The sequence below is a fragment of the Gymnodraco acuticeps genome, unplaced genomic scaffold, assembly GCF_902827175.1.
Source record: "Gymnodraco acuticeps unplaced genomic scaffold, fGymAcu1.1, whole genome shotgun sequence".
Classification (NCBI taxonomy): Eukaryota; Metazoa; Chordata; class Actinopteri; order Perciformes; family Bathydraconidae; genus Gymnodraco; species Gymnodraco acuticeps.
The window spans coordinates 1,013,278-1,039,421 of record NW_022990125.1 but is presented as its reverse complement, the minus strand read 5'-3'; the positions used below and the strand labels follow the sequence as shown (position 1 = coordinate 1,039,421).

The 26,144-nt window shown below is 41.4% G+C and overlaps 1 protein-coding gene across 1 annotated transcript in view; it reads right to left on the bottom strand.

Moving 5' to 3' along the window:
• adamts3 (ADAM metallopeptidase with thrombospondin type 1 motif, 3) overlaps nucleotides 1-26,144 on the bottom strand; it is a 225,536-nt gene that overhangs the window by 116,144 nt on the left and 83,248 nt on the right. Inside the window, 1 exon segment of the mRNA XM_034216683.1 lies at nucleotides 17,618-17,805. Within this exon segment, the coding sequence (XP_034072574.1) occupies nucleotides 17,618-17,805 (188 nt within the window).

Genomic DNA, 26,144 nt, shown 5'->3' with positions numbered 1-26,144 from the left:
CGGATTTCTAACATTTGACATTTCATGTGGAGGGACTGGGTCAGTTTCCAGGGCTGAATTTTAGTCCCAGTCCGCCCCTGGAGGTGGTTCTTCCAACTTTTATGGCAACAGTTTGGGGCCCAACATGAAATTGTCCGTGTGCACAAATCCACGCCCAAGAAGAAAATCGTTTTTCCACTTGGTGTGGAAGAACGTGGCTAGGCCAGCACAGAGCTCTGACCTTAACCCAATCCAACACCTCTGGGATGGACTTTGACGTCAGGTGTGAGCCAGATCTTATCAACCAAAATTGTCTGGGTTTGACATCACTGGTGCAGTTGCAGCTGAATGGGATATAAATACCTGCAGCCATGCCATGCCAACATCTGATGGAAAGTATAACCCCAGGAGGGGAGTCTGATGTAGCAGCAGATTAATGCCTGTGGTTTATAAATGGCATTATCAAGAATGTCATGTGGGTATGAAGTTCAGGAGTCCATAAACTTGTGTCAAAATGTACCACAGTGCTATGTAGCCTATGTTTACCTACTGTGATAAGTATCGTGTTTAGGTGGATCTGCTAGAATCAACACAACACTGGATAGGGAACTCCGAACTGCAGAACATTTGAGTAAATGGATTGATTTTGGAGCACACTACGGTGGCCCTGAAGTGCAAGACACTACAGCATTTCAGAAAACGCCACAGCATTTCAGAAAACACCACAGCATTTCACATTGGACGGAAAGGGTATTCCTTTAGTGATGTTTGTGATTGGACAGAGCCAGCCAGAGAAGCACTGCTGTGATTGGTTGTTTTTGCTGCCAGTCAAGAAATGACGCTTCGTGATTGGTCAACACCCGACAGCGAAATATGTCCCAACACATCAGCCGTTAGCACACACTCAGAGCTCACAGCTCCTCATATCTGTTCAGAAACTGGAAAAAAGTTAAACATGTACAAACCACAGACTGTCTGTGTCATGGTGAATACAGTCGCTGGTTTATTTATGTCTGTATGACGTTGTTAACTTGTGAGTGTGGACGGAGCAGCTACAGGTTAGTTTAGCCTGATGGATCCGATTTCATTCATAAAAGACGCATTTTAAAAGCTTTTCGTCTGCCGTCTTATCTGCAGACTTGTCAAAGCGTTAATTCATGGTTTTTACTAACCGTTATCAGTATGTAGTTACTTCGGCATCACTTTGAAACGTGTATTACAATTAAATCAGGGTCAAATATGTTCATTTTGTTGTAGTTGGTATCTCCCATAGAATTTACATGGAGATACGCCCCGCCCCCTCTCCAGCGCGTCTTGTTTGAATGACAGGAGCAAACACAGCTGACAGCCGCGGTGAAACTCGAGCGATTAGAGCGATGCGAATATTGGGTGGTCTACCATAGTATTTACATGGAGATAAGCCCCTTAAAAACCATGAATTAATAAAGCATTAATTCTGTGTTTACTCCTGTCATTCAAACAAGACGCTGGAGAGGGGGCGGGCCGTATCTCCATGTAAATCCTATCGGAATCGGATCGATCAGGCTAAACTAACCTGTAGCTGCTCCGTCCACACTCACAACAATGTCGTACAGACATAAATAAAGCAGCGACTGTATTCACCATGACATAGACAGTCTATGTTTTGTATATGTTTAACTTTTGTCCAGTTTCTGAACAGATATGAGGAGCTGTGAGCTCTGAGTGTGTGCTAACAGCTAACGGCTGATGTGTTGGGCCAATCACGAAGCGTAATTTATTGACTGGCAGCAAAAACAACCAATCACAGCAGTGGCTGGTTCTGTCCAATCACAAACAAGAAGTGTTCTCCCTAAGGAATACCCTTTCCGTCCAATGTGAAATGCTGTGGTGTTTTCTGAAATGCTGTGGTTTCTGAAATGCTGTTGTGTTTTGTGAAATGCTGTTGTGTTTTGTGAAATGCTGTTGTGTTTTGTGAAATGCTGTTGTGTTTTGTGAAATGCTGTGGCGTTTTGTGAAATGCTGTTGTGTTTTGTGAAATGCTGTGGTGTCTTGCACTTCAGGGCCACCGTACACATCATTTACTGTGAGGATTTCCTAACAGATAAAAATAACTGTTACATTGTTATATAATTCTCTGTCTGTATTATGTTTCATTTATTTAATTTTTTTAAGAATCATACAACCCTTATAGGCTTTTTTTTAATTAATTCAATATTTTTCTAGTTCCTGACGCTTGGCCTCTGATCTATTAACTGCATAGTTTTTAAATGCTAGACACCGCTTTTCAGAAGTTTATTTTTTCAGTTATTGTATCTAATTTCTTTTGGAGAAATTGATCAAATTCTGAGGTATAGGCAAACGTCATAATACAAAAAAGAGAGTCTTACACCCATTAAAATCAAGAAGGCCTCTGGCGACCCCTAGTGAGGGTCACGTGCGGTTTGTTTACATTTCGCAGTGACGTTGATGTCACTACTTCTTCCTCTGTGGCACGTTAGAGCCCACTACTATTGCAATACTGCCCGAGTGGCTGTTATTGTTAAGTAATGCTTGTGTTCGTTCGGATGAATTTCTTTGAGCTACGACTTCTTTATCCTCTTCGTAATGCAGACTGAGCTCTGTGTAATTAGTTATTATGTTTAAGTTTATTCATGGTAATGCTCTGGGATTTGGTTTCCAGGGCTGCTGGGCCTTCTTAATTGTTGTTTTGTGTTTTTCTGTCTTTTTCTTTTTGTGTTTGAATGTGTTGTATGTCTGTTTTACATTAATGGTTAAATCTAGCAATCTTTACAATCATGAATCACATTTATGCGTAACAAGTGACAGGAACATTATTTCCAGACTGGATGAATTAAAGGGTATACAAATCATTCATTTGAATATCAGGAGTATATTGCCCAAAATTAATTTACTTCGGACATGGGTTGTCCTACATAAACCTAAAATCATCACACTCTCTGAAACTTGGTTTAATAGTAACATTTCCGATAGTGAACTAAAAATTACAAATTATTTGCTTTACAGATCTGATAGATGCAGCAGGGGTAGAGGTGTGGCTAGTTATGTCTCCTCTGACCTTGTGACTGAGCTAATTGCTACTTCTATAGAGCCTCTACATTTTGAATGCATTTTTCATGAAAATAAATGTTTAACTATTGGTAGCATCTATAGGCCACCTTCTTCACCTGCAGAGTCTTTTAACCACATAATTGACACTATCAACTCATTTCCTGTGAAAATGAAATAATCTTGCTTGGTGATTTCAACAAAAATTGGTTGGATAAATCATCTGATAGAGAAAACGTTTCGGTGGTTTAAATGTTAAACAGCTAATTAATGAGCCGACTTGTATCACTCTTAGAACGCAATCTCTGCTTGACTGGATACTGGTGTCACACCCTGACAGAATCTTAAAAGCTGGTGTCATGTCGGATTGCTTCAGCGATCATTCAATTGTTTATTGTGTATGGAAAACCGAATTAATTAAACTGCCTCCCAAACTAGTCAAAATCAGACAATATAAAAAATGTAATGTTGATTTATTTATTAATGATGTTGTTGCCCTTAATTGGAACAGATGTCAACTAATACCTTTTGTACAAGATGCTTGGGATTTTCTGCATAAAGAGTTCACTGATGTCATGAACAAACATGCACCTGTGAGAACGGCTAAGGTCAAAGGTCAACATCTCCTTTGGATCAATTCTGAACTCATCAGTCTCTTTAGGGAAAGGGATAAAGCATGGTCGATATATCGTCATTCAAGAACTATAGCCGATTGGGAAGTATACAGGCATCTTCTAAATCTGAGTAAAACCAAAACCCGAAATGCTAAATCCAACTACTATAAAGAATCTCTCACTTCGGACTTTAAGAATCCAAAGCAATTTTGGACTAAAATTAAATCTATTTTAAATAAATCAGATAAACATTCTATTAATAAAATAAAAACTGCTGATACAATTATTCATGACCCATTATCCATTGCCCAAATATTCAATCAGCATTTCGTTAATGTATGTTAATGTACTATCTGACTCCTATTTCTAATAGTAACTCATACTGCAACAGTTCTTTTTCTTTTAAGAAGATTCTACCACACAAAGTTCATAATGCTATCACATAATTAAAAGTGGATGGCAGTGCAGGACTCGATGGTATAGAAAACAGGTTTATAAAATGAACGTCCCATATTCTCATGTACCCACTTGCTGATTTGTTCAACCTGTCTTTGTCCACCTGTGAGTTGCCGACTATTTGGAAATATGCCTAATCACTCCACAACAACATGTCATGCTACTTACATTTTCGAATGACTTGTACTCTGCTGCAGATGATGGTGAACTCACAGGTGCAATTTTTATTGACTTGACAAAAGCCTTTGATTTTGTTGATCGATATCTGCTCCTGGATAAACTTCACGGCATTGGCCTTTCTAATAATACAGTGTTATGGTTTAACTCGTACCTTCACAGTAGAAAGCAATGTGTGGTTGTTAATGGAAAACAGTCTGACCTGTTGATCCAACAAAAGGGTGTACCCCAGGGATCAACTCTGGGCCCACTTCTGGTTTCTATTTACATAAATTATTTATCTTATTGTCTCGTTAATTATCGTACTCAGCTTTATGCTGATGACACTGTCGTATAAATTATACATCCAAATCTGACTTTACACAAATTCAATCTTCAAACTTTAATCGGATATTAATATCTAACAGGACTGGCTATCACACAATAAACTACTGCTCAACAAAACAAAATCTTATACTATGGTCTTTGGTACCAGGCAGAAGCTCAAATCTAAACCTAATGTAGTAATGAAATGTAAGGATGGCACTTCTCTGCATAAAGTTGATAGCTTTAAATATCTTGGTGTATGGCTAGACTCTGAACTTTCCTTTAAACTACATATAAATCATGTAATACAAAAAAGTCAATTACGGAATTGGTGTCTTAGACCGCTCTCGCAATTGTTTTACGCTCAGTGTCCATAAGATAATTGCTTCTCAACTTATTCTTCAGATTATGGACTATTGTGATGTTGTCTACCAATATGCACATAAATCAGATCTTGCTCCACTCAACATAGCCTACAACAGACTATGCAGATTTGTTCTTGGTTGTCCTTTTCGTACACATCACTGCACAATGTATAACCAACTTAAATGGCCTTCATTAAATGTAAGGGTGCGTTCACACCTGCCTTTTATAGTCCGGTTGAATGGAACCCTGGTGCGTTTAGCCGCTTGGTGCGGTTCATTTGGGTCGGTGTGAACGCAGTCCGAGACCTCTTAAGTGAACTAAACAACCGGACTCTGGTCCGGTAAAATAGATGGTCTCGGAACGCTTGCTTGCGAACTCTGGAGCGGTTCATTGCTGGTGTGAACGCAGTCCGCACCAAAACATAGGAAGCGTAGTATTTACGTGTCACAAGAACGCGGATGTCTTCAAAAATCTTTAGCGAAAGAGTCTTTCAAGACATCCGCGGTTGTTTAGTTAAAGAGTGAAGCAGAATTAAGTGTTGAACAGTGTCGTGTAAAGTAAAAATGCTCCGTCAACTAGGCTACATAAAATTAAGAACACCTGTCGTCGGTGAAACGCCCCTCCTTACTGCAGAACGTCTCTCATTATATGTGTTATAATGTTTTTTAATGGACGTTGTCTGATTATATAATCATATGCGCGGGCCGCTAGTGTCTGTTGATCTCCAGATTAACAGCAGCATGAGAATAACCTGCCGAAAGTGCCGATGTTCCATGGCAGAGGCTCCGGTAGAAATTGCCGGGATTTGCGTTTTTACCCCTTTAATGTCTGACCAATGGTTGAACAGCATTTCCGTGCACATGACTTGTGTTTAAAGTGTATAGTCCATTTGAGTTTTGCCCTTGTGAACGCAAACCGAACCTTCTGAAAAATGTAACAATGTAACAAACAAACTGTGGTCTGGTGCGCACCAGAGAAGCGGACTATTAGGTGTGAATCATAGACTGTATATATATAAATGGACGTAGTGTCCGTGACGTCACCCATAGGATTCTGCAGAGTTGCCGTGAAGCCCTTAGTAGGCGGAGTCGGCCACTAACGGCTCGACTGTGTCTAATCCCGCCTGCTCCAAATAAGGGCAAAGAGGCGGAGCCGAGGCGGGACCTGCTGCCTCCGAACTGGAAGTAAACAGAGCTAGCTCAGGCTAAGAAGCTAAGCTAACATGAAATACATGCATACCAAGTTACTGCTAACAGTGTAGTTCCCCTATACAAACGTTACATTCATAATCAAATGAGACAATCTGCAAGAGAATTAGCTATATTTTGTTATTCTTAATGCTTGTCATTCACACGTTGAGAAAAGACGGACTCCACCGCCCGGACAACGGAGCGCCGCAGTGGGCTAGCTCCGGGACGCCGGCTGGAGCTAGCCCCCTGCGGCTCTGTTAGCTCCGGCGGCTACCACTGGGATAATTGGGTCCCCTATTAACATTTGCTCCCGTTTAGCATTATGGGCGTCATAGCCATAGAGTATACAAGTCTTACCCAAGGCTGAATCATAAACTAAAATGTATATGTATGCAGGGGCGGCGCCAGGGGGGAGCTAGAGGGTGCTGAAGCACCCCCCAGGATTGCCAAAGCACCCCCAAGAAATATGTCTTTTCTTTTTTTTTCGAAAATTATTTTTATTAAATTAAATCAGAAAAATTATTGATTACATCAATGCAAATTTGAAAAAAATAAATGTTTGACCAAAAACATAAAGCCAACACAGGTGATATGATTAGGCCAATGGCCAGCACCCATTCGATTTTTGACCTACCCATAGGCTAAATTACTTTGTGACACTTGAGTGACTTCCTGTTAGCTGGAGCCCCAAATGATTTGCTAACAGCAAAGTGACAAATGGATCGTTTTTTAGTCCTTAAACGTCCACGTGTGGACACTCAATCAAAACCACCTGAAAGCGAGAGGGATTCTGCACATAATAGGCCTCGTGAGTACAAGTAGCTTACTTCTGGGTCTGTTTCATTCAAGCTCTGCTCTGTGTGTGTGTGGCACGAGCCATTTTGTGTGCGTGCGCAAGCGAGCGAGAGAGAGAGAGCTCGCGCACCGGTGGGTATCTACCGGAGATCGATGTGGTTAGCATCTGGTGCTAGCTAGCCAAGCTAACGGATATAAGGAGCTTTTTCAACAATAAGGTGGATGGAGAACTCTCTCCTGTCAGACTGAGAGTCTCAGATAACCTCAGCTCAGGTGAAGTAAAGGACTCTCAGTGTTTAGATAGTTAACTTTAGTCTAGTTATCTCAGTGGGTCTCAAACGGTTTGTTTTAAAAGGGGAGTGATTTGTAAAATATCTATAAAGAAATAGAAAATATGTTTACAGTTCTGTTTCATATGTATGTTGAGATATACTGTATATCCATAGATCTCTTCATTTTGGCTCTCAAAGTGCACCAGATTGATGCTTTTAACTTCAATATTTAAAAAAATATTTTTTCCACTAGAAGAGGTGAGGACCCTCCTAGAGGAGGTGAGGTCCACTCCCCACTTGTAAAAATAGCACTTTACCCCTGCTTACACCTATATGCCGTGAGCTGATTACCGAGCCTTCATTGTAACAGTCGTGGGTACACTGTGTGTGTGTGTGTGTGTGTGTGTGTGTGTGTGTGTGTGTGTGTGTGTGTGTGTGTGTGTGTGTGTGTGTGTGTTGTGTGTGTGTGTGTGTGTGTGTGTGTGTGTGTGTGTGTGTGTGTGGGGAGTGTTGCAGTAGAAAATTCAACTGTAGCGCTGGTGCATTAATGGGAAACCCTTAATGTTTGAGCACCCTCTATGAAATGTCAAGCTACCCCACAGCACCCCCTAGAGAAAATCTCTGGCACCGCCACTGTATGTATGCATAAAGGGTTACGTCCTTACTCCTTAGCTGGCTAATAAGTAACAAGCTAAGCTACTAAGCACACAAACACCTGCGAACGGGGTTAACATGTATAATATTATAATTGTAGACTTCTTGGAAGTTCTGTTAGTACATTCAAGCGCACAGCACGACATTTTAATTGTCTGGTATTTGTAACAATATTCCCTAAAAGGCACAATCACCACGAACACGGCTAAAGCTAAAGGGTCAAGTACAGTAGGCCTACTATGACTAACTAACGTTGTAGCCTCTATGGTTGTAGCCTAGCAGAGTGGACAAGTTGCTGTTAGCTGACAGTGAGGCACGTATCTGTCCATCAACGTGACCACGCCCTAATTTATGCAAACACTTTAAGACCTAATATAAATAAAAGGGTCGTGTTAGAAAACAATTCACTCACAGATTCATAATCATGAAGGTGGAATCTAACTATATCGATAATAATATTTATTGCATCCATGGGTAGAAACATGTTTTTTTTCTGCTGTAAAGTTGGGCATTTTAACATGGGGGTCTATGGAAATTGCTCCTTTCTGCAGCCAGTCCCTAGCGGCCCATGTATGAACTGCAGTGTGTGGCACTTCCGTATTGGCTTCCCGGCTGTTCCCCAGAGTTTGCTGCTTGGTGTGAATGCACCCTAACCCCTAGATTCCACCGGGTCCGTCTGCGTCGCATTACGGCTGCGCCGCGGCGTCCGCAAGAATAACGGCCACTCTAGTCAATGGGTACTATTCCACCAGACGCGCCGCGTTACGGCTCAGAAGCGTCCCAGAAGCGTCTCGCCGCTGGGCTCCGCTCTAAATAGGATTGAACTCTATTTTTCTACGCGATGCGAGGCGTTGCAGAGGCAGGAAGTGGACCGGTCAAAGCATCCGGCCCATCCCCCAAATAAACTAATCTGCAGACCCTATCCCTCTGTAGTCTTTCAAGTAGGAGGAGAAATGCCAGCGTTCTCCTCCGGTTTACAGGTACTGTGTAAATTATATATAATAATTATGTATTTTTTATATTTACCACTAAAATACAGCAACACATCTTTGATTCATGTCGTTTATAACTGGGGTATTACAATTATTATTAACTTTGTCTGTACAAAGTAGCCTGTCCAGGAAATATGCCCAAATCAACAAAAACTGCGAGCCGGCAGGCAAGACGCTCCGCTTCTGAAATGCGCCTGGTAGGGTATGACGCCGGAGTAGGCCGGACCAAAACCACGGCGCAGCCGTTACGCGACGCAGACGGACCCGGTGGAATCGAGGGATGAGAAGACACACGCATTGTCTTCAGCTGATATTTGTAAAATGTGTATCTTTGTACATGGGAAAAACACTGAAATTATCTCATCCTGTCTCTCAAATGCTTTGGACAAAGTTCAACACTGGCTGAAGAACATTTGCTTACAGTTAAATGCAAAAAAAACAGTATGCATGATGTTCAGTAAACGACCAGTCAAAATCGAAGGATCCAATGTGTTTTTAAACGGAGCAGAAATATAACTAGTCCCCCACTTCAAGTATCTTACTTGGAGTCATAATGGACTCGAACTTGACTTTTAAGAAACATATTAAGAAAGTATCCAATACCATTAAATTCAACTTGCAAAATGTTAAACAAATCAGACCCTTCTTAACTGTCAATGCTGCAAAGTCAGATCTCCACTGCATGATTCTATCCCACATTGAATACTGTTTTACAAACTGGTCGTTTGCTTGTGCCACAAACCTGAAACCAATAGAACAGCTGTACAAGAGAGATATCAAGGTGTTTGACAGAAAGCCAAATTCATACCACCACTGTACCATCCTTGAAAAACAAAATGTCTTGAGTTTTGACCATTTGAAGTCTTTTAAAAGTATGTATTTTTTTATAAATGTTTACATGGACTGCCCCCCCCCCCCTCCCTTTTAGGGGAATTAATTCACAAAAAACACACTGGACGCTGCACTAGGTCAGAAACCAGAGGAGACTGTGAAGTCCACCGCAGACGGACCACTTTTGGACAAAATGTCCTCTCCATTAAAGGCAGCTCATTGTGGAATAGCCTCCCAACTAAGATACGGGATTGTCCCACTCTCAATAGTTTTAAAGGACAACTTAAAGAACTGTTGAGCAACAAACAGATGTGCAATCACCGCTAACTGCACTTTAATACAGGGGTAACTCATCTTGCACTTTATGTAGCACTTTTATCTTATCTTGCACTTTATATGTCGTAGCTGCTACATTGTACTGCCATGTGGTAAATGCTTGTATGCTGCTCATGCTCTTTCTGCATGTCATGTATTTATTTTTGCTATGTATATAAATGTCATGTTCTTGTATGTTGTATGTGATGGGACTGCGGATGGAAATTAGCTTAAAGCTCAAATCCGGCTCATTTACGCATGTAAGCATTGTTTTTGTTTTAAAGTGTTCATCGATGTGCACTGTCCCGGTTCAAATAAACGATTAAATAAAATAAATAAATAAATATTTAAATGCATTTATCTTAACTATCCCCCTTATTTAAAGCAGTATTTTGTACCCTACTCACCAAATCATCAAGGTAGACACTCTGTCCAGATTTATTTCTCCAAGGAGTTTTGCCGGCACACACCTTATCTTTTCTCAGCCTCGGCTCCGTGGATCTCCACTCACAGTTCGCCATACACTCACGTGTGTGTGCTCAGGCTGAGGCTCGCTGTCTCGCAGACCCCACGCAGCAACCAGGAAACGACACCAGTAATCCAGCTCACACTGTACGCTCCACGAGCCCCACAGGGCGGAGCAGCGAGCCCCGCAACATCCCGCCAACACGGCACCCAGACGCAGCATTCTCATCTGTTTGTCATTACTGGTGTCCTTTTCTGGTTGCTAGCGCCATTGTAACACATAAACACTGATGTTCCGCTGTAACGGTGGTAGACTCATCAGAACAGAGTGGGCGAGCTGACCAATCAGAGCACACTGGGCTCATGGGGAGGGGGGGGCAGGAGCTCCAACAAGCCATTTAGGACAGAGAGTGAATACACATGAGATGCTCTTTGAGAAAAAATGTGAGTTTGGAACATTGAACAATGTAAATATATTCTCGTAGACCTCAACAATGGAATTATCATCAGTATAAATGGCCATGACATGGGAGCTTTAAGAAAGCATGGAAGAGGAGAGGAGATAGGGGAGGATGGAAGTTAAAGGAGAGAGGAAAGGAAAGACAAATATGTATCTGAGAGCGGAGTCTGCAGGTCTGTGTGTACCTGAGGGAGTTGGAGAGAGACAGGGAGGGGGGGGGGGGGGCAGAGGAATCCAACACTGTCAATCATATTAATCACTGGTGAGGCCAAGCTGCTTCCAGTCACCGCCAGCCTGGACCTCTGCTCGGAAAACACCATAAATAACCTCATAATGTGGATGCCAGGCCATAACAGACACATTCTCGCTCTCATTATGGATATACTGTTTAGGCTATAAATATATATATATATATATATATATACTGGAGTGGAGAGGGAATGTAGCCAATGATTAATTAGGAAGTGTGTTGCGGATCACATCTTTATAAAGATAGTGACAGCAGGGAGATGACAGGAAATGAAGAGAGACAGATGGGGAATGAACATCCTCAGTTTGAACCAAACCGGAGACATTGAGGTTCATGCCTCGGAGAGGTTGTAGTATCACACAGTATTACCAATGTAAAAGGGATATTCATCTCTAAACATGATCGTATCTCTTTTCGCTATGTTGGCAATGTAGGGTAACATATCTTCAGAATGAGCAAAAAATAGATGTGTTTATTGGCCCTGAATAGGAATGAAAGTGAGGTACTGTACGTGTTTTCAGAGGAGCTTCCTGTGCCTGAAGCTTTCAGAGACAATCTGTTGTTTTGAGTTGTGAGTAAACTGCAATTCTGAGCAACCTGAAACTGATTAATTATACTTTGGGGTTGTTCAATCTCGTTTATTTAATTTAAAGTTATTATTATTTAAAATTATTTTTTGGCCCACCAGTCACTTTATGACAGGATTTGAATACCCGGGTATGACTCCTCCTCATGTCCTGATACCCACTAAATGGACTTTCATCTTTACCAAGAGAGCTAAAAGGTTTTTTCATCATTTGTGATCTGACATACCATAAACAGACAAACTGAGTATTACATTACATTAAATAAATGTCTTTGAAGAGACCGCATGCTGACATTAACTTTAACATCTTTACCATTGACTATCTACAGTTAAACAATTATCTGTTAAGGGCTGGTCTGTGTGGACACCTCAGAATAGCTAGCTGTGGCAGTTTTGCATCCAGTTAACAGCAATATATTTACCAAGAGTACTTTCAGGAGTATATTATATTTGTACTGCTCCAAACAGATATCAGATTTTGTCTAACAATTAAGTATTAAATTCAGTTTCTAATGATTTTTTCCATCACAGACAGACTGTCTAACCCCAGCCCAGAAACACATAATGGGGCTGTGATCGGCTGCCATCGACAAACAGAAGACTAGAATCCTTTAAGTGGGTCCAGTGTGTAGCGGTTGAAGCAGAGAGCCTCGATCAGCAGAGCCAGTAGGGGTCCAGCATTGTGATTAAAAAATCCATGTCAGCTTCCAACTAAACTGCATTCCCAAAACTCAATATACATTAATATTCTGTAAATACAACCCCCTATTCTCAGAAGAGCAGAATACAGACAAAAGGTACAACACTGCAACACAGAGTGTAACAACATTATGAATTCAATGCTTCTTTGAGATATGCATTTGAAAAGAATAAGCATTTGCAGTGCTGGCTGAAAAGGATGTAGAACAAATTTCTGAGACGACGCCTTCACATGGAAGACAGCCAGGACTAAGAAAGCAGGGATGAAGCTGCAACGCACTCGCTATCGCCCCGATAAAACGGCGGAAAAATCCAGCTCACTGCTGGCTCATATATCTCCTCCTGAAGCCTTCTTTGATCCAAAATCATAACCTGCTTTTCAACAATTAGCCTCCTTTGTTTGATTTGACGGCTCGCTGCTTTTATGTTGCATATCTAATTTCTCTACCCCGCTACATGTCATCAGGGTTAGAAATAAACTTTATCCAATGCCTATCAGAAAATGTGTGTATGAGTGGCAAACAATCCTCTTAAACTCATTCCCAGTCCCTGGGGAGGCTTATGCCCTACTGTTCTTAAAACGTTTTCAGCGGGACGTTTTATTTTGGTTCCCAGAATGTTCTTCTGAAAGGTAGGATAACGTTCTCTAAAAACATTCTAAACATTTTTGGTGATAACTTTCTTAAGATGTATGAGCGCATTGCGACAATGAATAGGACGTATAAAAACAAATTTGCATGCCAATATTCACTCACATGCGCTTATAATCACACTATGGTATGTAGGCCCACAGTATTCATAATATCATGTGTAAAATATCAGAAAAATGATCTTTTCTGACTATATAGGTTGTGTCTCGTATGTAGGTTCTAACTGTTAGATAAGCTATCTGGCCGTGTGTGGTTTGTGAGGGCTGCGTATAAACAGTGTCCGCTGTTTATGCATTTTGGATACAAATCGTTATTGCACCCTTTAGATTTGAGACCGACAGACATATAGAGGAACGGACCGACTGTCACTGCCCGTCCCTGAAACCCCTGTTAGTGTTTGTATGTGTTTGATACTTTGGCCCTTTCTCATTTCATCAAATCCCCCTCCTCGACTCCTCGACTCCTCGGTCCTCCGGTAGTGACCCGGAAATGAATTTTAGCGCGCCATGTTGAAGGACATCTAATTTCTCTAAATGCACTTCGAGGACCGAGGATCGAGCGTCGAGGACGCTCTCTGGAGGAGCTCTAACCGAGGATACACTGATGGGTCCTCCACGGTCCTCCACGGCTCCTTTGTGGATGCATTTCCGGGAACAGAGATGTTTCAAAGAGTCGTGACGCACGGCCGGACTTATCTCAGCCAATGACAGCTCTGCATGCATCCCCTGGATATTATTTTATTAACTGCTCTCATCGCAACGCGATGTTTACAGAGAGAACAGCTGTGAGGTCCGTGCAGAAAGCAGAGCAGTGTGTAAAATATATATCACTCAGTATAACAGGCCTACATTACTCTCTGTACTTGCTGTAGTTTAGTAGATATCTACAAACAAAGAGTCGATATTTTTCTAAAACCATTTAGTGGCCTGTAGCCTGATTATATGCTTTAGGTAGGAGCTGTAGGTGCGTGTGGTACAGTGTGTAGGTGTGTGTGTTGTACAGTGTGTAGGTGTGTGTGTTGTACAGTGTGTAGGTGTGTGTGTTGTACAGTGCGTAGATGCAGCGGACAGACAGGTCTCAGTTGGTTTGGTGTCCTCTGCTTTTAATACTTGTAAATAAAACTTTTGGCCCGTAATTTATTTCCCTCATTGTAGCGACCAGAGAGGGGAGAGGGGGGGGGGGGATATATCCAGTCTCTGATAGTGTTACGTTATTATGAGAGTGCTCTGTTTGATTCTGAAATGGTATATATTTATATAAATATGTGTGTGTGTATATGTATGTATGTGTCCGCATCTGTAGCCTGTTATTGTCTCATTATACCGCACTGTGAATGAATCAAAGTAAATATATAAGTGGTCATGAACACATCTGTCCATCAGACAGAGGGCTGCTGTGCCTCCTGTCATCATTAATGGACGTATTTTTCAAATGACCGCTCAGAGGAGAGGAGTTCTCATTTCTCTAACCGCCTGCTGCTTCCCCTCCTCTCTCCTCGGCTCCCCTCCTCGACTCCTCCGTTCGCATCTCCTGTGGGCGGGACTAAGTCTCGAGGATAGGAGTCGAGGAGGGGAGTTAGAGAAATGAGAAAGGGCCCGTGTGTCTCTCTCTCTCCTCCCCCCCCTGCCTGCTGGTCTGCTCTACACGGCTGGGAGCAATCTCCAATCAACCACACCTGCAACCTGCTCATCAGCCACACTATGAAAGCCTGCAGCCTGCACTCATTCCCTGCCGGATTGTTGCCGTGGACGGTTTGTTGCGTGCCGCTCTAGCTTTTTGCCAGCATATTCTTTGACAACTTTGCCTGCTTTTGCCTCACACTCATTTTTATGTCTCTCCCAGGAGGAATCCAAGGCCTTCCACACTCCCAAGACCAGCCAGGCCTCTCCACCCACCCTGGAACAACTGTTTCCCACTGCCGCCATAACCAACCTCCACTCCCAGCTCCCCTTTTCTAATAAAAAATGTTACTTTCACCAGCTGATTCCGAGTCTGATTCTGGGTCCCCTCCAGTACATGTGACACCGACAGTGACTTGTAATAGCTACTGGTCGCATTAAAAAAAACACCTAAACACAACACAAGTCTAACACCAAGCGTTTAAATCCGCACTGGTAGCGATATTTTATACTTCATGCTATCTGCACAAATTATCATATGAAAAGCTGAGAGTCCACAGATTCTATTGGTATAAGTTTCATCACTGTGCGATCAAAACTCACTGTTCTGTATGATAAATAAAAGAACATTGTACCTTGAAAATCAATAGCGGGTACATCTTACCCGTTGGCGGTTTTAGGTATACAGCGACCTCTGGCGGTTCTAGTGTTAAGAATGTTTTTAGAGAACGTTATCCTACCTTTCAGAAGAACATTCTGGGAACCAAAAGAAAACTTCCCAGTTAAAACATTCCTAGAAAAGTGAATGGTAACATTCTCAGAATGTTTTTAGAACCAAACATTTCTAGCTGGGATGTCTCTGAAGTGTTTGGCTGAAATACTAAACAGATCATTTTAACAAGCCATAATCCCCTCTGTTTCAGCCCTGTTTCCAAAGTGCTGATTCTCTGTCTGTTACTTTAGATGAAAATAAGGAGCCCCTCCCCACGCCCCTTTGCGAGATATTTGGTTAGAAATACCACAATGGTGCTCTAGGAGGATATTCAGGTGATAAGGTGGGGGGGTTACCTTGGTTGGTTATTGGCTAATGCCCAAAACATCGTTATGTCATCATAAAGTGGCCAAAATCTGATCAGCTCATTTTTCAGACAGGTTTTTATATAAATGGATCAGGACAAAAAGTGAGTGAATCCTTTTTCCTGAAACTTTCAGAATCTCTTTACAGAGAGGGAACACATGTTTATGTATAAAGACATGAACAAGTGGATTTTGCATAATAGGTGACCTTAATATTATTCTGAAACAGAATGCAGAATTAGTATTTTGAGACCATAGTATTTTAAGTTGACTTCTAATTACTTCCGACACAATGATACTATCAAAGGAAATTATATGAATATAACAAAACAACACAATACAATTAACTTTACACATTTAAGTCAATACTCATCAACTCAAGTTACTCAAGTAAATGACTGTTATTTCAAAAAGTAGCAACAACCAACTTCCTGCTGTCATTCTGCTCCCTATGAGGCTGACAAGATTAAGACATTCCTTGCAGAGATGTTTTGTGCAGAGTATATATCTGCAAATCTGTCCACAGAAATATAACACCTGGCAAAGCTCTCAAAACCTCCTCGTGGTATTTCTCACACAGAAGGTGTGTCCCGAACAACCACATTTGACCACATATGGTATATGACATAAACCAAGCTCTACGACTAGCTGCTCCATTGGTTGAGCCCAAAATGTGGCCAAAAAATATTTAAAGTAAGGATTGTTTTTAGTCTTGCAGATAGCTAAACATGACTATTACTGGCAGGTTAAGTTGTTCTGAAATGTTGAATTGCTCCAACCACTTTAGGTCCATGCTGATACTGTATAAATTTGCCCACAATATATTACACACACATGGCAACTAAATAATTTGAAATAAAATGGAAGGAGTCTCTGTATACGTGTAGGTATATATTCAAACATGATCCTCACCACCCATTGGAGTAACCAACTTCACCGTAGGTAGGTATATCTCTGAGTACCTTAAGGAAGTTCAGTGTTGAGTGTGTAGTTGTTAAACACTCGGCTAGGTACTCAAGAAAAACAGGCAATCACGAGGCCAAGCAATCAGCTAATCGGGCACTCCATGGATATGGAAAATCAAGTTATGATGATGGGAGTATGTGCTGCTTTGCTGGGGTAATTTCATTAAGGCTGCATTTTTTGTATTCTCACAAAATCCCCATTCAACGAAGATATGAGATAAAAGTTCAAACTCCTCAAAGCCAGTGCATTTATCTTGGAATATGAGGCGTAATCCCCGAACACATTTGCCTTTTCTTAAAAACACTGATTTAAGAAATGCTCAAGGAGAAAGATAGTGGAACCATACAGGAACTGCAGAGAGGCTTTTGGCTCTCTATATCTGGATCTGGACAGTGTTTATTCTTTTAAACTTCGTACGTTATATCACTACATGCAGTCTACATGCCTTATGAATTTCAAATGTCTGTGTTTCGTACATGTATAACTTTCCTCCAGTTTCTGAACAGATATGAGGAGCTGTGAGCTCTGTGTGCTAACAGCTAACGGCTGATGTTTTGGTTTTCTGATTCAACATCAGTGGCGGCAGGCTGAGATCCTCTCCGCTGATTGGCTTTCGCGAGAACACGCCACGCGATTTGCGTGTATCCGCGTCTTTGCATTGGCTTTACATGTAATCGCGCCGCCCCCAGAAATCACATCGAGTCCACGTGTGAACGCACCATTCGTGCAAAACTGTTGAAAAGAAAATGTCGTACCAAGCATTGCCTGTTTATTCGGCACGTAGACAAATTGCATTACACTGCAACAAAAAAAACAAATCTAGTGACAAAAACAAAAAAAAGATGCTTACGATATTCATGAGAGTGAGGAGGTAATTTTGCACGTGCTCCTTGCCGTGAAACCGTACCACCGAGTCGTCAACTCCCAGCAGGATTTCGATGTTGTAGTCGTCCTCCCCGGCATCTCGGCGGCGGCGGACGGTCTCGTTGACCTGCCGGGCGACAGAGTCCAGAGTCCCAGGTACATCCAGCTCTGGTTCTGGTCAGGGAACAAGAGAGGGTAGGAGTGTTAATGCAAGAATAAGCAGAACAAAACAAACAATCACCTAACCAACAGAACCAAACAGTTGAAATGGGGCTTTTATTTTGAAATGCTTAATGACAATCAGATATACTTTGTTGATCCCACATAAGTAAATAGGGTTAATAGGGAGTTGCTCCCACTATATAATAATAATATATCTAAATAAAATAATATACAAATACATGACAATAAGTAAGTAAGTTTGTAGAAGTATACTAGATACTGTATGTTGATATAACGTTTGTTAAAATTCACAAAATAGTTTAATTATTCATGGTTGAGTTATTTAAATACGTCCGTCATGTAGCTGCAAGTCTTCTTTAGAATAAAGAAATAAATGCTTTAGAATTAAAAAGGCGCATTGGTGTTAGAGGTGAAAATCTGCTGGTGTCCTGGGTCTATTATATTTGACGACTGCAAACAAATCCCTCATCATCTCTCCAAATATTTGTTTTACATCTTCTCAAATGATTTGTAACATCTCTGTTTCATATGATGTAAAAGGTACAATACACATACAAATATTTAAATATTCAGTTTCAGTTTTTCACTGTGCACACAAATCAATGGTTTTAAAGAAATGAAATGGAGAACTTGAGTGAACTTGCACAGTACTGTGCCACACTAACAACTAATGGTTCTGCGATGACTCATTCTGTACAAGCACTGATGGCTGTTTGAGCAGCATTGATCAGGTCATGAGGCTAGAAAGGGCTTCAGTTTACACAGATAGCTGCTCTGTGACAGTTTGGTAAAATTGCTGCTGATCATTGCCATTTAAACCGTGATTCATTGCCAGTAATAAACACACATTTCTAGTTCCTTTAAGGCATTTTTACAAGTCCCAGATAATTTGCTGTAGCTACATAACATTAAAATAAGTTTTGAATTCAAAGTTTATCTCTCCTCTGGATTTGAAAATGTAGTGAATTATCAGATTTGACAGCTCTGCACTTACTGGCTCTGATTCCGACATCCAAAAAATGCTAATATTTTTTTTTTTAATGGAAGGGCAAGCCCCTCTTAATACTGCTTAGCCTTAAAGTCAGAAGATGAGGCTATCCCTGTCAAAGCTCCAACTGCTGATATGAAATCCTTCATCTGGCCCCTTCGGCAATCCTGAGGAGAGTACAGGGTTGCATTCCAATAGTCCATTTAGCTTAGGAACCTTCCTAACGGAGTGAAATGACCCGGAAGTACGTCACTGGCAGCCATGATAAGTGCCGTTCCAATTCTCCAAATGAAAGGAAAGGAGGTTTCAAACTTCCTTTATAACCTCTTTTAGTTTAGGAACCACTGGACCTCCCTAACCGAAAGGAGAGGAGAAAATGCTGCCCCACAATGCATTGCAGCCGCAGCATTTGCCGTCACTCAACAGTCGGCCGTTCACGGAAACCACCGATTATGACCGAGAAATAATATCATGAAAGTTACGGTGCTTATTAAGCATTTTAAAACGTATGTGGTAAGTTGCCAAAGTGCTTTTTTCTGAACGTTCATCAGTATTATAATCAAAAAGAGAAATATGAACGTTAGTTTTTACTGAAATGATCAAATAAAGTCAACATCTCACAGTCTTTACTGAGCTGTGTGGGGTTTGTTCAACTTTTAAAAGATGTTTGAATGGTGATGTACACAGTGATAGATGTTAAGGACTAACGTTTATAATAAATACATTTGTATTGATTTTAAGATCTTTTCATCATACAATCATACGTATTGGGATCATTTGTATTAATGTGGACCGGAGGGAGAGGGTGACGAGTATAAGTTTCACTTTCCTTTTTTATTTCAATTCCAACTTTGGTCATGAAGAATATGTTTCTCTGTTGTCCACGTTCATAAAGCATAAAACAACAGCATCAGAGCACGGTGCAGAGTCTCTAGATGAGTTTACAGTAGTCCCTCGTTCTTATTAAACATCCATGTTGTAGTCCGCTGTATAGAAAACTGTAGTTTCCATGGTTTCCCCACAGCAGCAGACGCACATTCATGACGTCCGCTGGCGCATCATAAACACGTCGGATAGTGAAAGTGCATTCGGATTCTCTAAAGTACCGCGGTCTCTTCTCCTAAGTCCTTTTGAATTCTCCTATCCACTATCCCTTAACCCCGTGACGTTTCACTCAGAGGTCAAGGAATAGGAGATAGGGTTAGAATTTAGGAGCTGATTTTTGGATTATCGGAACGCAACCCAGGACTCTGAGCAGTGATAAGGTGGCAGCGGATATCCCTTACTTTACACTTTCCTTTACAGTAAGACACACTGCAGATTCAATTTTCCCCTGCATTGAGGCAGAAGTGCTGAATCTTTCGGGCATTAGCAGCTCGGTTGCTTGTAAATGCAGCCAGAAAAGCTGGTGGGGAACATCTTGGCCCGTTGATGAATCATCAGAGAGTGTTTTACTTTGCTGGAGCTGCGGGCCAACAGCGAGGCTGTGATTACGCCTTCTGTTTGTTTTGGTTGGTCTCAACCGCATTTTTTTTGTTGTTAGTTTTGTATTTGGTTCATTTAAATCTCGTTTGAGACTGAACCTTGAGTGCACTCAGGGTTCTTTTAAACAGAGCTTCACAAATGTTTTCTGAGACATTCTCTATCATTACAACTTCACTGAAGCTAAACATTTGCCCATCAATCATAAAAAACACAGTTGAACAAACTCTGAAAATCTCCATTGAAAGAAAAACTGCAATATGATTATTTTGTGAATTTTTCCATCAGCTAAGTGGAGAGCTCCATTTTCTGTGTTGGCTTAATTTTTGTAATTACAAATTACATTTTACAAGTACTTGCTGTGAATATGTAATGTGTTAACTTAAAATTATTGTTAACTGCGGATAAAAAACAAAAATCCAACAGAAAATCAGAACACAATGTCACTCTGTGATGTGAGTGCAGGCTTTCAGTCCTTTGTACAAACACAATCAGAACTCCATGGGAGCAACATGAAGTAATAACGATAGTTAGTAGATCTACAGATTGAGAGCTTAAATGTACACACTGATATGATTTGATGACCCCAGGGGTTTCTTTCATTTTCCCCTATTAACTGTGGGGTTTCTTTGGGAGTGTTTTCTTGTCCGATGTGAGGGTCTAAGGACAAAGGGTGGCGTATTTGCATTCATATTCTGTATAAACTGTAAAGCTCCCTGACACAAATGTAAAATGTGTGATATTATTTGTTTTCTATTGCATATCTTGGTGCAAATTCTTCTCATATGTATACATTATATCAGAGTTCATTATATAGCAGACTCCCTGACTGTGTGTGTGTGAAGAGCCCCCTGGTGTCCTTTTGCATTTGTTTACAGCCAGCACATATTCAATCTGATCCTCAACCTGAACAGCAACTGAAGGCCAAGGGGGTTAATCTTTCATTCGATAATATCCATAAAACTCCGCCTGTAGTCTGCCAGCAAGACATTACAGGCATGGAACAAAAACGAAAATGGGTTCATGTAGGTTCAAGCAGCCCATTTACAAACACACCAGATTGGGTAAACAAAGGTCACATGGACTCACAAGAAGCTTGTTTATTAAAGAGACGTTTTTCGGTAAGCTCTAGTACTGCCGTGTTAGAACGTTTGGCTGAGGGTCAAGTCAAAACAAATCTCCTTCCAGAGCAGAGTAATGTAGATCCTGATGGACGCATCTGCCCTCAGCATTGGAATTAACCTTCTCTGGTCTTCAAGCCCGAATCCTCTATTATCATTGAATAATTACGTATTGCTATTGTCCAACAGCACTCTTGGAAGAAAATATTTCTTCAGACTAGAGATTATAGTAGAGATTACTGGGATTCTCTGCAGGTCAAATTAATAGACCTCTTTTCCAGCACTTATTAAATGAAGGACTGAACTATGAAAGGTGAGGCACGGCCCCGTCATGTTCTCTGAAGTTCCCTTGAATAAATAAATGATTAACTCTAAAATAAATGTCACACTTTCTATATTTCATCCACATTGGGTGAAGATACTTTGCTGGCAAACACTTGGAAATCTCAAGCCATAAATAAAAGTGCAGGCCATTTCTCATTTTTCCAGGGATGCTTAGGGCCGCAGACAGGGCCATTGATTGAGTGGAGAGGGAGCTAAAATAAATAGGAAGAAATGGCTGCCACCTCAGCTGTGGCCCGGCTCCTACAGTGTTGGGATTGTCGAGTGCATTCCTCCTCTCCGCCGCTCCCGTCATGACACAGGCATTCTTGTGCAGAGGGCCAGCACCCCCCCCACCCCCCCCCCCCCCCCCCCCTGAGTAAACAGGCTTTCTGAGGTCCCTACATCAAAAGCACAGGACTTCCCCTCAGCAGCGCTCCTTAAGACCGCTAGTGTGCTTCAGTCAGCGGACGAGCCCCCCCTCCCTCTCCAGTCCACCCGGGGCCCATGACCCAGTCCCAGGGGAGCCCCACCATGCAGCAGCAGCCCAGGAGATGGGAGAGGCCCCCGTCTAGCGCCTGCACAGAGGCACAGAGCAGCAAGGTGGCAGCGAGGCCAGCCAGAGCCGCCAAAGGCTAAATATGGCACAGAGGTAAACGACAGGCAACTCGCCATCAGCCCGGAGTGGAAATCTACTGTGTCTGCCGGGAGGCTAGGATACCCACACCCCTGAGAGACACATTAAAGGTCCCCTACTATACTTTTTTGCATCAATATATTAATAGTTCTCAGTTATATACAAAACATGTCTCTGAAGTGTTTGGCTCGAAATACCAAACAGATCATGCATTGTAGCATCCCATAATCCCCTCTGTTTCAGCCCTGTTTCAAAAGTGCTGATTCTCTGTCTGTTACTTTAGATTAAAATAAGGTGCCACTCCCCACGCCCCTCTGAGATATATTTGGTTAAAAATAGCACAATGGTACTCTTGGAGGAGATTCAGGGGATACAGTGGGGGGGGGTTACCTTGGTTGGTTATTGGCTAATGCTCAAAACATCGTTATGACATCATAAAGTGGCCAAAATCTGATCAGCTCTTTTTTTATATAAACGGATCAGGACAAAAAGTGAGCGAATCCTTTTTCCTGAAACTTTCAGATTATCTTTACACAGAGGGACACATGTTTATGTATAAAAGACATGACAAAGTGGATTTTGCATACTAGGTGACCTTTGATGCTGTAATTAACCTGGTTGGGAAAACATAAGGAGAATTTTTTTCAGACTCAAATGCATAAAAATAGTGCTCAAAGCTTCTCCTCTGAGAAAGTCGGTCTGTATATTTGTTATCACAATGGTAAAACATCCAACAGGAAAAAGGACCTTTATTTATGGAACAAATGTCCAACATTATCTGGGGTATTTGCATTAAAATATGGACCTGTAATCCTTTTTATCGGTTTCTGTTTTGTTTAGGGCTGCATGATTGGCCTATATACTGTTCACTGTGTGTGAAATGATACAGAAATACACACTTGGTGGATAGGAAATTTCATGAATTATACTCTGTGAGCTGAATGTAATTTGTCTCATGTGGCACAACTAACATCTAAGTGGGACAAACGGGTAAAGAAAGGGGGCGGGATATCTTTCTGCAGCACTTTGAATTGCCTTGTGTTGGAAAGTGCTATAAATAAACTTGCCTTGCCTTGCAGATGTGTTGTTAGAGAAAGGATGTAAATATAACACCAGAAAATGATTTATAATTATTTGAATGGGACTTGATAATAACATGATGCTGTTTAATCCATGAGCTCTTATAGAAGGAATACATTCATCCATAGAGACCCTGATGTCTGTCATGAGCTCTAGAAAACATTTAGACTCAAACTGCTCTTGCCCATACAGTAGGATAGTTTTTTTCCTATCCATTTAGATATGCTGCAATATACACACAGGTGCCAGCCACACAGCTCCATTTTCACACTGGCTTCCCATGTGAGCCGATAACTGAAAACAAGTTTAGAGTGTGATCTAACCGACTGTGAAAAAGGCAGGATCAAGGCCGCCAGAAGAGCGGGTTAGAGATGATTCTCTCTTCTAAACCATCAACGTGCATGTTAGACCCAATTCCAACTAAGCTGTTGAAGGAAGTTTTTCCATTAATTAGCACTTATTTATTAAATATTATGAATATGTCTTTATTATCAGGCTATGTTCCACAATCATTCAAAGTAGCAGTGATAAAACCGCTTCTTAAAAAGCACAACCTCGATCCAGAGGTTTTAGCCAACTATAGACCTATTTCTAATCTTCCGTTCCTCTCAAAAATTCTTGAGAAAGCGGTCGCAAAACAGTTGTGTGATTACTTAAAAAACAATGATTTATTTGAAGCTTTTCAGTCTGGCTTTAGAACACATCATAGCACAGAGACAGCTCTGGTTAAAGTCACAAATGACATTCTAATAGCCTCTGACAAGGGACGTGTCTCTATTCTTGTTTTGCTCGATCTCAGTGCTGCATTTGATACTATCGACCATGATATCTTATTGCAAAGACTAGAGCACTTAGTTGGCATACAGGGAACTGCTTTAGACTGGTTTAGGTCCTATCTATCTGAACGCTCTCAGTTTGTACGTGTCAATGATGAATCTTCCACGCAAACCAAAGTTAGCCATGGAGTGCCACAGGGCTCAGTGCTCGGACCTATTTTGTTCACATTATATATGCTTCCGTTAGGCAATATTATAAGGAATCATTCTGTAAACTTTCATTGTTATGCGGATGATACTCAACTATATTTATCAATCAAGCCTGATGAAATTAATCATCTAAATAAAATTCAAGACTGCCTTAAGGACTTAAAAACGTGGATGACCTTAAACTTTTTGATGTTAAACACGACCAAAACTGAAGTTATTGTACTTGGCCCGAAGAATCTACGAAACAAATTATCTAAGGATATACTAACTATGGATGGCATTAATTTGGCCTCCAGTGAGACAGTAAGGAATCTTGGTGTTATATTTGATCAGGATTTATCCTTTAACGCCCACATAAAATCAATTTCAAGGACCGCCTACTTCCATCTACGTAACATTGCAAAAATCAGGCATATCTTGCCTCAAAACGATGCAGAGAAACTAGTCCATGCATTTGTTACTTCAAGGCTGGATTATTGTAACTCTTTATTATCAGGGTGTACCAAGAAGTCAGTCAAGTCGCTTCAGCTGATTCAAAATGCTGCGGCTCGTGTACTAACCAGAGTTAGGAAAAGGGACCACATTACTCCTGTTCTGGCTGCCTTACACTGGCTCCCTATAGAACACAGGATAGAATTTAAAATTCTTCTTCTCGCCTACAAAGCCCTTAATGGGCAGGCGCCATCTTACCTTAAAGAACTCATTATACCCTACTGTCCTACTAGGGCATTGCGTTCCAAGAATGCAGGGTTGTTGGTTGTTCCTAGAGTCTCTAAAAGTACAATGGGAGCCAGAGCCTTTTCTTATCAAGCTCCACATTTGTGGAATCAGCTTCCAGTTTGTGTTCGGGCGGCAGACACCCTATCCGTTTTTAAGAGTGCGCTTAAGACCTTCCTTTTTGATAAAGCTTATAGTTAGGGCTGATTAGATCCAGCCCCTAGTTTTGCTGATATAGGCTTAGTTTGTCGGGGGACATCTTACTTCTTCCTTCTCTCTGTCTATACCTGTGTACTCTCATGTTCCGATTAACCCAGCTTCCCCAAATGTCTTTCTTTTTGGTGTCTATATACGCCGGGATCCGGAGTCATGGATGATCCTGCGCTCCTCTGTCCTGGATCGCGAGCCCTGGATCTTGAGTCGTGGCTGTGGTCCTGGATCATAGGTCCTGGATGGATATCCTCGTGGATTCATCTTCCTATTATACACACATGCATTTCCAAACATTTGGACTACCTATGTTGCAAATGTATTATCTTTTCAATTTACACACGGCATCTATTGCACGTCTGTCCGTCCTGGGAGAGGGATCCCTCCTCTGTTGCTCTCCCTGAGGTTTCTCCCATTTTTCCCTTTAAACTGTGGGTTTTCTCCGGAAGTTTTTCCTTGTACGATGTGAGGGTCTAAGGACAGAGGGTGTCGTATTGTCATACTGATATTTTGTACAAACTGTAAAGTCCACTGAGACAAATGTAACATTTGTGATATTGGGCTATATAAATAAACATTGATTGATTGATTGATTGATTGATAGAGCACCGCGACATCTTACTTCTTCCTTCTCTCTGTCTATACCTGTGTACTCTCATGTTCCAATTAACCTAGCTTCCCCAAATGTCTTTCTTTTTGGTGTCTATATATGCTGGGATCCGGAGTCATGGATGATCCTGCGGTCCTGTGTCCTGGATCGCGAGCCCTGGATCTTGAGTCGTGGCTGC